The sequence below is a fragment of the Danio aesculapii genome, chromosome 7 (genome assembly GCF_903798145.1).
Source record: "Danio aesculapii chromosome 7, fDanAes4.1, whole genome shotgun sequence".
Taxonomy (NCBI): domain Eukaryota; kingdom Metazoa; phylum Chordata; class Actinopteri; order Cypriniformes; family Danionidae; genus Danio; species Danio aesculapii.
In genome coordinates this window covers 20981871-20992710 of record NC_079441.1, presented here as the reverse complement: position 1 = coordinate 20992710, position 10840 = coordinate 20981871, and the positions used below count along the sequence as shown (strand labels likewise).

Here is a 10840-nt window from a genome sequence, read left to right as displayed (position 1 = left end):
ATGGTCTGAGTTACCTTAACTTTCTGGAGTTTACAGTGTAGGGAATTTGCTGAATATTGTAATGATTTTTAACAATTAAAGAAAAATAGATAATGTTGCCCCATACATACATATGCAATACAATGTAATTTTGGCTATAGTGCAAGACCTACCAAGGATCAGATACAGAAAACCATGAAATTCAATTGTGTCCTCAATATTTCACATGAGTGTAGTTTTAATATTCACAAACTGTAGATTAACAAATTCAAATATGACAGAGAGCATGCTGATTGTAAGAATTTAATAAACAAAAAACATACAGAGATGAATGGGTTACATCATTCAATACACACGAGTTCAAGTGGTCAAAACCATACAGTCAGAAATATACTCAATGATTCTTCATATGGCACTGTAAAAATATAACATTTTGTTAGGCAATATTATGGCAGTGCATTTACACATTTTACGTTTTTGAGACTACAGTTTCTGCTAATATTTTCACACTGGTTGTCACAGTAACAAAACAAACATAGGTTCACTGCAGGACATTTTCTTATAACAGTTAATTTGGCAGATGCATTTGGCAGATGCTTTTTTCCAAAATGACACTGCATTCAATGTATTCATTTTATCAGTGCATGCATTCCCTGGGAATCGAGCTTGTGACCTTGGCCATGCTTTGCTGTTTGAGCTACAGAAATGTCTTTAGCAGATGACCTTTTCTTCCCTGTTCAGACTACAAAAACTCAAATGGAAAAACATTGTATTTGTGCTGCCTGCCATATTCACCCAGTTTTGCAGCAAAAACATCCAAACATTCAAAACCCAAGTCAGTCCACCTTCCTCTTCTTGATTGATTTCCTGCAACACAAAAATCTGCAGACGTACACCGACGTCCAAAAAGCAATCACAGCGATTGCCAAAAGAAACGCCAACACATCAAGACTGTGGTATGAGTACCAAGCCAAATTATTAGCCTTCGAACGAAGGTGAGCTGCACCTTTGTGCCTCATTACATATTCAATCCAAAAAGTAGCACTATCAAGAGGAGAGATGGGTTGATCGCGATGCAGTTCTGACATTTTGCGGATGCTACTTCGGTACAGTGGGTTCTCAAGCACATCTTTAAGGCCTTCAAGGAATTCTTGAGATGTAAGAGTTGCGACTTGAAGCACTCGAGCGGCACCTCGAACCTGGAGTCGCATAACATTGTCGAACTGGTCAAAGAGGAGCGGCAAAGCCAAAACAGGGACTCCATGGTAAATAGCTTCGTAGATGCCATTGGTGCCCCCATGAGATACAAACGCACGAGTCTTTGGATGGCCCAGGAGATCATTCTGTGGAAACCACTCTAAAAGTAAAGTGTTGTTACCCAAAGTTGAAGGCCGTTCTCCATGATATCTCCACATGACTTTCTGAGGAATCTTAGCAAAGGCTGAAGCAATGGCTTCCGTAATTGTTCTAGGAAGAGCGCCGACCATAGCTCCCAATGACATGAAGACTACTCCATGTTCGCCAGAGCTCTGCATGAATTCTTCTAGATCCACTGGAAGCGCTTGAGCTGGCTTACACTGAAAGCCACCCATGTAGATGATGTTTGGCATGGTGGGCCTTGGAAATTCAAAAACAAAGTCCATTCTCATCAACCAAATGTCAGCAGATTGCTGCATTGATAGAAGATCACTTCCTGGCGGGAAGTGACGTTCAAGCAGTTCTCTGTAAATTGGCACAATTACGTATTGCTCCTGAAGGAGGCTACATAGATAGCGTAGGAAATTTTCCACTCGCTGTTGGAAGGTCATATGGTCATGGAGTAGTGAGTTGTACATCGGGACATATGATGGAGGAGATGGAGCAGTTTGCATGTGAGCATCACCTGCATTCAGCCAGCGTACATTATAAACCATTGGAAGGTTGAGGAAATTTGCTACCAGGACTCCGGCTGGGAACGCAGGATCTGTTAGCAACAGGTCGAATTTAGCTTCTCGCAAGCTTTTGACAAGCTCTGCATCATCCAACATGGCCGAAACCATTCGGAGTACCCCATTGTGAAACACCTTCAATACGGTGGTGATATCTTTCTGCTGTTCGAAGAAACGGACCAACGGGGACATCTTTTGCAGTGCTAGTGACCTCTCTAATAGCATGTTAAAGTAGTCCTGGCCCACGTCTTCAGTCTCCATTGGGTTGACGGTGATGGTGTTGTAGAGAGCGGAGTTCTCTTGGATGTACCAACTTTTAGACGAACGCACCACTGTAAAGCTATGGCCGTGGGTGTGGAGCTTCCTTAAAATGACTTGCATGTTCACCCAATGGCTGCCGTCCTCTGGAAACACCAGGATATTTCCACCATGACAGCAACAGACCACAGACAGAAGACAAGTCAGTGCAGATAACCATTTGGAGCTCAAATCCATCTTTCACAAAGCTTAAAAATGCAAAGAGAAAGAGAGAGAGAGAGAGAGATAGAGATAGAGAGAGAGAGAGAGAGAGAGAGAGAGAAAGATGTTTACAATTTTACAGCCAGTGCATTTTCCTCCAATGCTAAATATTAAGACATTTCACATATACAAAAGACACTGTTATCATAGCACATACTGCATGTTCAAAATGAAATATTAAATAGAAAACACTTGCGGGAAGCAGAGGTTGAATTTAGAATCAGTTTTGGATTTGTGCCCAGCTATAGGACAACTGTATTTATTTCTTGTAATCACTTGGGACAAATGTAATATTCAGAATTTAACAAATAATGCTTGCACATTTCAAAATTATTAATATTTTTCTAAATTAATACACTACCTGAAAAAAGTCTTGTCGTCTTGCAAAGTTTTAGGAACAGCAAATAATAACTTGACTCCTAGTTGATCTTTTGGTATCAGAAGTGGCTTATATGAAAGGCGAAGGCCTCTAGATTACGCCTATTTTACCAAAATAAAATATGATCATGCCTTGATTTTTAATTATTTAAATAGGACAGTAAGGTATGACTTTGCTTAGACAAAAGTCTTGTCACTTAACAGAAATAATGTACAGTATAGAATATAAAGTCATGATGCAGTGGAAAAATAATTAATATTGTGTATGGCTCCCATGAGCCTGGACGACTGCATCTATACATCTCTGCAATGACTCAAATAACTTATTAATAAAGTCATCTGGAATGGCAAAGAAAGCGTTCTTGCAGGACTCTCAGAGTTCATCAAGATTCATTGGATTCATTTTCAATGCTTCCTCCTTCATTTTACCCCAGACATGCTCAATAATGTTCATGTCTGGTGACTGGGCTGGCCAATCCTGGAGCACCTTGACCCTCTCCTGTGGTTTGTAATGTGATGGGCAGCACAAATGTCTTGATACCTCAGGCTGTTGATGTTGTCATCCACTCTGCAGATCTCTCGCATTCCCCCATACTGAATGTAACTCCAAACCATGATATTTCCTTCAGCAAACTTGACTGATTTCTATGAAAATCTTGGATCCATGCAGGTTCCAGTATGTCTTCTGCAGTGTTTGTGATGATTGGGATGCAGTTCAACATGATTCATCGGAAAAATCTACCTTCTGCCACTTTTCCAAATGATCAACTAGAAGTCAAGTTATTATTTGTTGCTCATACAACTGGGATCGACAAAAAGATTTTGTCCGGTAGTGTAAACTAATTTAATGATTAGTTCACCCCAAAAATGAAATATGTTATTAATTACTCACATTCATATTGATCCAAACCCGAGATTCATCTTCAGAACACAAATTAAGATATTTTAGAGGAAATCTGAGAGCTCCCTCATCCTCCGTTGACAGTCCAGAAAATGTTCCAAAATATCCTCAAAATAAACCAGATACTACCTGACAAAAGTCTTGTTGTCGATCCTAGTTGTAAGAGCAAAAAATAATAACTTGACTTCTAATTGATCATTTGGAAAAGTGGCAGAAGGTAGATTTTTCTGATGAATCATCTGTTGAACCCCAATCTTAATCATCACAAATACTGCAGAAGACCAATTGGAACCCTCAAGGACCCAAGATTCCCACAGATATTAGTCAAGTTAGTGAAGGAAACATCATGGTTTAGGATTACATTCAGCATGGGGGTGTTCAAGAGAGGATGGTAATATCAACATCTTACAAATCACAGAAGAGGGCAAATTCTTCAGCAGGATAACGCTCCTCCTCATACTTCAGCCTCCACATCAAAGTTCCTGAAAGCAAAGAAGGTCAATGTGCTCCAGGATTGGCCAGCTCAGTCACCAGACATGAACATTACTGAGCATGTCTGGGGTAAAATAAAGATGAACTCTGGGAGTCCTGCAGGAATGCTTTCTTTGCCATTCCAGATGACTTATTAAGTTATTTGAGTCATTGCAGAGATGTATGGACGCAGTCCTCCAAGCTCATGGGAGTCATACACAACATTAATTCCATCTCCACTGCACCATAACTTTATATTCTATACCGTACATTATTTCTGTTAAATGACAAAACTACTGACAAAGTCAGACCTTACTGTCCTAATTAAATAATTAAAAATCAAGGTATGATCATATTTTATTTTGGTAAAATAGGCGTAATCTAGAGGCCTTTGCCTTTCATATAAGCCACTTCTGATACAGTACCAAATGATCAACTAAAAGTCAAGTTATTATTTGTTGTTCCTAAAACTTGAATAGGCGACAAGACTTTTGTCAGGTGGTTTATGCCTTCAGTGGTTCAATTGAAATATTGTGAGGCTATGAGAATTCTTTTGTGTGCACATAAAACTAAAATAATTACTTTATTCGATAGTTTCTACTTTGTTTTATTATAGGGTGCATGTTCACATAATTGTTTGTTCATATGCCCACAAAAGTATTCTTATAAACTCACAATATTCCAATTAAACCACTAATTGTCATATACTCTGTTTTGAGGACGTTTTTCGGCCTTCGAATAAGCCATTGCTGTTCATGTCAGATGAGATAGACAGAGATAAGAGATATTTTGTGTTCTAAAGATGTAAGAAGAATTTGTAGTAATTAATAACATAATTAAAATTTTTGGTATCGTTTAAGGCACATGTGTCAAACTCAGTTCCTCAAGGGCCGCCGCTCTACAGTTTGCTTCTAATCTTAATTAAACACACCTGATCAAACACATTTTGTTCTTCAGTCTTGTTTGAAACCTACAGGTAAGTGTGTTGAAGCAGGGTTGCAACTAAACTATGTAGGGGTGCGGCCCTCCAGGAACTAAGTTTGACACCTCTGCTTTAAGGCAAAAAATAATACCATATTAAAATAATAACAATAAACAAATGTTAAAATTATATATTGAAATACATCAAATAAACAGGACAAATTTACAAAATATGAACTCAGAATTGCCTTCAGAATATCCTAAAAGTCAGCAATAAGCATTAAAGAAAATGTTGAACAGCACAATACACTAAAAAAGTTGATTTCAAATCAAAGCATGAGCATTTCTGTTTCTGTGTCTGACTGGTTCTATATCTAGATCACTGCTGGAATTACCTGTTTGTGTTGTTAGATCATAATCCATTTGTGAGTTGGAACCAATGATGTCGAGTGATGATTTCCAGATCTTAAAGTAACAAGCAAAAACAACTGCTCTTAATCTGTGAAGCATTCAGCAGAAGATAACAGTCTCATCCTTAATAGCCAAGCCCTTTCTGTTAAGAGCTCTCTCCTTCCCCTTCTTTCCTAAATCCCATTTCCCTATCCAGCTCCTCCCATTGGCTCTCTCTCCCAATTCATCTAGCCAGTCACTGTGGATTTGTACTCAAACATCTGCATTCAGCACAACAGATGACCTCAAACACTCTATTAAACCTTAACAAAACATGTTTCAAGAGGCATTTTAACAAGCTGCGTCATGCTGTGAGCAAATACGTCAAGAATTTATTTGCCCAACACATTATGAAATATACAGCTATTTAGCTCATGCATACTTATCTTTGTTTGAGGATTTAATGTGTTGAAGTAAACATCCATGAAATTTTACTTTACCTTTTGTAAGTTTTTTTGATGCCAATCCTGGTGTAACTCCGGCGGTCAGGTGCAAATACTCCCAAAACAAACCAAGGATTTCCAAATTGTATACTCAAGCATTCAACGCTGATATAATCATACGCAACTCCACCATATAAGACACGCCAAAACAGGCGAAGGGCTGTCGGTTTCACTGGCTTCACTTACACTGTAACATGAGACCAGAAGTGGTCTGTGGTCGTACTTTTGGATCAGCTTTCAATCAGAGCGAAGAACAGAAAACAACCTCATTGATCGTCAGCTTGTCCTGCAGATCCATGTGGAGTTCTGAACAGAATCACCAAGCAAAACTGGGGCACAGCAAAAGAGAGTGTCCAAAGAGGGCAATCAGCACTCCGCTCACACATGAGCTTTGTTTGCCAGAACACAACTTGGATCAGTTACCCTTGGAGTAAATTGCTTGTATTTGCAGTCATTCTAAAGGTCCCTAATCTGTTCTGTGCAAAGCAAAAGCCAGCATACTAAGTGTGTACCACGCATTAATTCAACACATTTTGTTTCTGAAGTATTCAATTTAATTCAAGTTTATTTGTATAGCTCTTTTTACAATAACTATTGTTTTAAAGCAGCTTTACAAAAGGTGCATATTATTGCATTATAATCAAATTAAGTTATAAGTTACAATCAAATATAAGTTATTATACTTGAACATAGTTGAGCTGCAGTTTTATAGCAGATAAGTAATGTCTGTGTACATGTTCAATGAAGTGTATTTATGTATTAAGTTTATTCATGAGTAATACAATTACTATCCTTCCTTCTTGCCCAACTGAGTAATGTGGACCAACATCTACTAAATAGGCTCTAATCCTTCTTTGTCACTTGAACAGTAATTTGCGACTCAGACAGAACTTATTTGGACTAATAACAGAAGAGTTACCATACAGACTGTTGTAAAACCAACAGTGGTGTAAAGTCATGAATTACAAACATTCAAAGTACTGCAATTGAGTAGTTTTTCCTGAGGAATTGTACATTACTAAGTAGTTTAAAAATGTGTACTTTTACTTGAGCACATTTTTAGAGATGTATCTGTATGGCACTATTTTCTTTATACTCCAAGTAGCAGTCACCACTTTATATGTTTATTTTTTTATTATCTTCTATGATTGGCTAAGCAGAATAATCAGTCACTGATGATAAAATGAAGGAAGCCATCTGTATGATGACTGAAATCCCCAAACAGCCTTAAACAATAACTAAATGCACTACAGTATATTACGTTTTCAAACACATCCACAAAAAATGTTTTGCCAACTGCCAGACACTTGTCAGTCAGAGTGCGTAATTATTGTAAACATATCGTTACAGCTAGATTTTTTACATCAACCTGTTTTTGTGTCATTTTATTATAGGCGCTGATAGATTACACATTTCTTTAAATATATAAATGATGTTTTTTACATTGCATTCTGAGGGATCAGGTTTGACTGCCTATATGTATCTACAGTATCTACAGTATAAATGTGCCTACAGTATCGTTTCTCCAAAGTAATTCAAAATATAAGTTCTAGGCTCATTAGCATGATTGCCTATGTGTGAAATACAGAATCATGTCTTAAAAGTAATGCATATTGTAAGTTCCAGGCAAGGCTGTGTTTTTTGTCCAACAAATGGCCGGGTGATAATTTCAGTCAAGGCCTGGAAAACAAGGTTTTTCTACTAGATCTGTAATGCCAGTTTTTAGTAGTTGTTTTTACCATTAAGCAATTCAATTCAAATCAGTTTATCTTTATTTTTACAGTATATCGCTTTTCAATGTTGATTGTGCCAAAGCAGCTTAACATCAAAGTTTTAGTAAATTGAAATTGTGTCAGTCTAGTTTTCAGAGCACTTCCCAATAAACTGTGTACTTAACTGAGTCCCAACTGCAGTAGTTAAGATTTTTCAATGAACGACACAGCAACGGTGAGTTCTAATTAAAGGATTCTGCTTTGAAAATACCCCAAATTTCTCCTGGTTTGTCTCTTCTTACAGTGGCCAAGGGAGCTTAATGTACTGCAATTTAAGAAAACAAATGCAATTACGAAAAGCACCAGCAAATTAAGAGAAGATCTTCATCTGTTTGACAGCACATGTGCTGCAAATCTTCACAACACAAACACATTTTTAAAAACGTGCTTCATTTTCTCACAATACAAACAATTTACGAAAACACAATACATTTTCTCACAACACTTTCAAATAGCACAGAAAACAATAGAAATGTTTCTATGGGACTCTAAAACGTGACGGACCTGGCTATTTAGGTTATGGTTAATTAGTCTAATAACATACAAAAGACAAGGGAATCAGGATAAAAAAAAAACAAAACAAAAAAAAAAACTCACCTTTCAAAAATCACCTACAACTTCATTGAGCACTAGGCTGTGTCCAAAATCGCATACTTCCATACTACATAGTACGCTAAAAACAGTATGTGAGCCGAGCAGTATGTCCAAATTCTCAGAATTAGAAAAACAGTATGCGAGAAGTACCCTGATGGCCTACTACTTCCGGCGAGATTCTGAAGTGCGCATCCAATGCACGCTGCGCTATTCCATGATGCCCTGCGAGAGAATTCATGAATGGGAGTGAATCGGCGCAACTGTAGGTCACGTGATTATGCCAAAATGGTGGATGTAGTACATCTGAATTCCATTCATACTGCTCACATTCATACTGTATAGAATGTACTTTTTCTAATGGCTGGGTAGTATGTTTAAATTCAAATGCAGGTGGTTTCGGGCGCAGCCATAATCAGAGCACAGCTGTGTCCATCATGTTTTAGTGTCCGCTTGAAACATTTCCATTGTGTTATGTCCTTTTTGCAAGTGTTCTGAGAAAATGCAGAGCGTTTTATTCATTTGATTGCATTGCGGGAAAATGCAGAACGTTTTCGTAAATTGTTTTCGTTTTGGGAAATGCAGCACGTTTTATTAATTTGTGTTTGCGTTGTGAGGATTTGCAGCATGTTGATGTTTGTTGATGTTTTCTATAATTGCATGTGTTTTCTTAAACTGCAGCATGTTGAGCTCTCTCGGCCACCATACTTCTCCAATTCACAGCAGCGCCTACATTCATGTTATGTGTTCTCACATAAAATGAATCTCACATTTTAAATGTATAGTCTATGAATGGCAAATAATTTAACTTACACTTAGAAACACCCTAAGAAGAAAACATCTCTAATGTAAGATGTTTCACTGCATAATATATGTTTCACAACTTTTACTTATACTTTGAGTAGAATTTAAGTAACAGATACTTCTGTATGGTATATAAGTCTAAAAACAAAGCTGATGAACCAGATTAAAATCTGTTCAAAGATAGTAGGAAAGCCTTTCGAGAAATTATATGATGTACTCGTATTACAAGAACCTCACAAGGCTGGCATTTCAAACCCGAGTCATGTGTTGAATCATCAATTATGAACAATCGAATTAGAGTGCCAAGTTTTAATGAAGTGAATTAAAAAAGTCATGTTTACATCAGGCTGTCTTGGAGCTGAATAAGGTCTGTGTACATTTTTTTGTATTAGTCTTTGTCTCATTGTAAGGAGTATTTATCATGCTGTTATAAAGGAAAACATTCAAATGCAAGTCTGACAATAAAGTTGTGTGTTGTATTGTACTTTTTTTAGTATAATATGTCAAAAAATAAATAAAAAATTTAAAAACAACTACAAAATCCATCAAGCAGCAAGGTGTTTAACTACATGCTAACAGTGCTAAGTGTATGTTAGCATTTAAATGAATGTGAAAACACATATTTGATAGATTTAAAGGTAAACGCATGTCAATTATTCAGCTTAAAAGTTACACAGAAATGCGAATAATCAGAAACTTTAAAACACAGAAAGGTTTAAAAATGATCTTTGTGAAAGTCTTACTTGTTCTCGTTCTTGTGAAAGTCTTGTTTCCGTTAAGAAGCGAGACTTTCCAGAGTTCAGTTGGCTGAGTAGAGCACATTGTTTTCCAGCTATGATCTATACTGACTGTTCAAAGTTCAAACGCTCAGTGTTATTTCAAAGCTCAAACAGTGGTGTACAGAACTTACAGTTTCGTTTATTGTTTAAAACACCTGAATACAGCAGCTAATAACCTTTACAATGTATCCTTAATCTTCTTGTGAAAACAGAGCTTGAAAAAGATTAACAAATGTCTTTGACGCATGACGAAATCTTAACCAAACAAGCCAAACAAGCTGCGTGATCTCATAAAAAAAGCACAAACAACTTGTGGATGATTTATCCTGGAAAGATGTCAAACATTAGGTTTGGTTGCTGTATAGTGAGAAGTATAAAAGAAACGGCCAACTGCCAACAGCAACAAAGGCAGGTGTAATTGGTGACCACGAATGCAGGCTATGACTCACTTCACGGACTTTATCACAAGGCCACAGCTTCCTTTTTCCTCTGTTACTTTCTATAGTTCATATTACCTGCTACAAAAACAGTCTGCCTCTGGGAATACTAATGTTATATTTGGAGCTCACTGAGAATTGTACTTCAATTATTTCTCATATTTTATGGGTGCCACCTTATCCTGAATAAAGTCTTTTTAGCTTTATAATGTGATCATGTATTTAAGATAGTGACAGGGATATAAATGTCTCCAGTGTCAATGTCCAACTCCTATAACATGAGGAAAAAAATCTATTCACTCATCAAATGTCAATCTCAACCAGTTTCCACCTTGGGTTAATCTGATGAGGTCACTGAGAGGTCATCCACTTGTTAGCCTGGGTTGTCATGATAGTTAATATGGCAGAAATCACCATTTGACAATTTTACGAAATGATACGCAAAGAAATTCAGTTGAAGTCAGAAT

General features: G+C 37.1%; 1 protein-coding gene across 3 annotated transcripts; it reads right to left on the bottom strand.

Annotated features, from left to right (window-relative positions):
- Positions 1–266: 266 nt before the first annotated feature.
- ugt5g1 (UDP glucuronosyltransferase 5 family, polypeptide G1) lies at positions 267–10140 on the bottom strand. 3 transcript variants are annotated; one of them, XM_056461247.1, is made up of 4 exons: positions 9901–10140; positions 5988–6319; positions 5493–5562; positions 267–2413 (listed from the first exon to the last, which is right to left on the bottom strand). In XM_056461247.1, the coding sequence occupies exon 4, from the start codon at positions 2400–2402 to the stop codon at positions 816–818; it is 1587 nt and encodes a 528-aa protein (XP_056317222.1). In that variant the 5' UTR covers positions 2403–2413; positions 5493–5562; positions 5988–6319; positions 9901–10140; the 3' UTR covers positions 267–815. The 3 variants fall into 3 exon arrangements, with proteins under 3 accessions (XP_056317222.1, XP_056317224.1, XP_056317223.1); XM_056461249.1 differs by having other exon boundaries at positions 6177–6319; XM_056461248.1 differs by lacking the exon at positions 5988–6319.
- Positions 10141–10840: the final 700 nt, after the last annotated feature.